Source organism: Bombus impatiens, unplaced genomic scaffold (genome assembly GCF_000188095.3).
Source record: "Bombus impatiens unplaced genomic scaffold, BIMP_2.2 scf_0129, whole genome shotgun sequence".
Lineage (NCBI taxonomy): Eukaryota > Metazoa > Arthropoda > Insecta > Hymenoptera > Apidae > Bombus > Bombus impatiens.
Window position 1 is genome coordinate 1,457,997 of NT_176548.1, and position 320 is coordinate 1,458,316.

Here is a 320-nt window from a genome sequence, read left to right on the forward strand (position 1 = left end):
GCGAATTCTCCGGAAACTCGACGTCCACGTGATCGACGGGAAAGGTCGGCGCATTGTCGTTCTCGTCGAGGACCTTCACCACCACTTGAATGTTTTGCGGCAGAGCGACCAAGCTGTAGGACGGTCTGGTTTCGCGATCCAACGGCACTTTTGTCCTTATCTCGCCCGTCGCGTGATCCACTATCAAGTCCGAATCGACCGCGGACCCGGAAACCGACACGATCAAGTACGGTGGACTGTCGGCATCGATGAAACCCACCCTGGTACCTGGTCGAGCGTTCTCCGAAACCTCCAAGTATCTTACGAGTTCGGACCGTGTG

The 320-nt window shown here is 56.6% G+C and overlaps 1 protein-coding gene across 1 annotated transcript in view; it reads right to left on the reverse strand.

The window, feature by feature from the left end:
* LOC117151249 (protein dachsous-like) overlaps nucleotides 1–320 on the reverse strand; it is a 957-nt gene that overhangs the window by 443 nt on the left and 194 nt on the right. Inside the window, exon 2 of the mRNA XM_033318869.1 lies at nucleotides 3–320. This exon is cut by the window's right edge and continues 108 nt beyond it. Coding sequence (XP_033174760.1) covers nucleotides 3–320 — 318 coding nt within the window. The remainder of the gene's footprint in view (nucleotides 1–2) is intronic.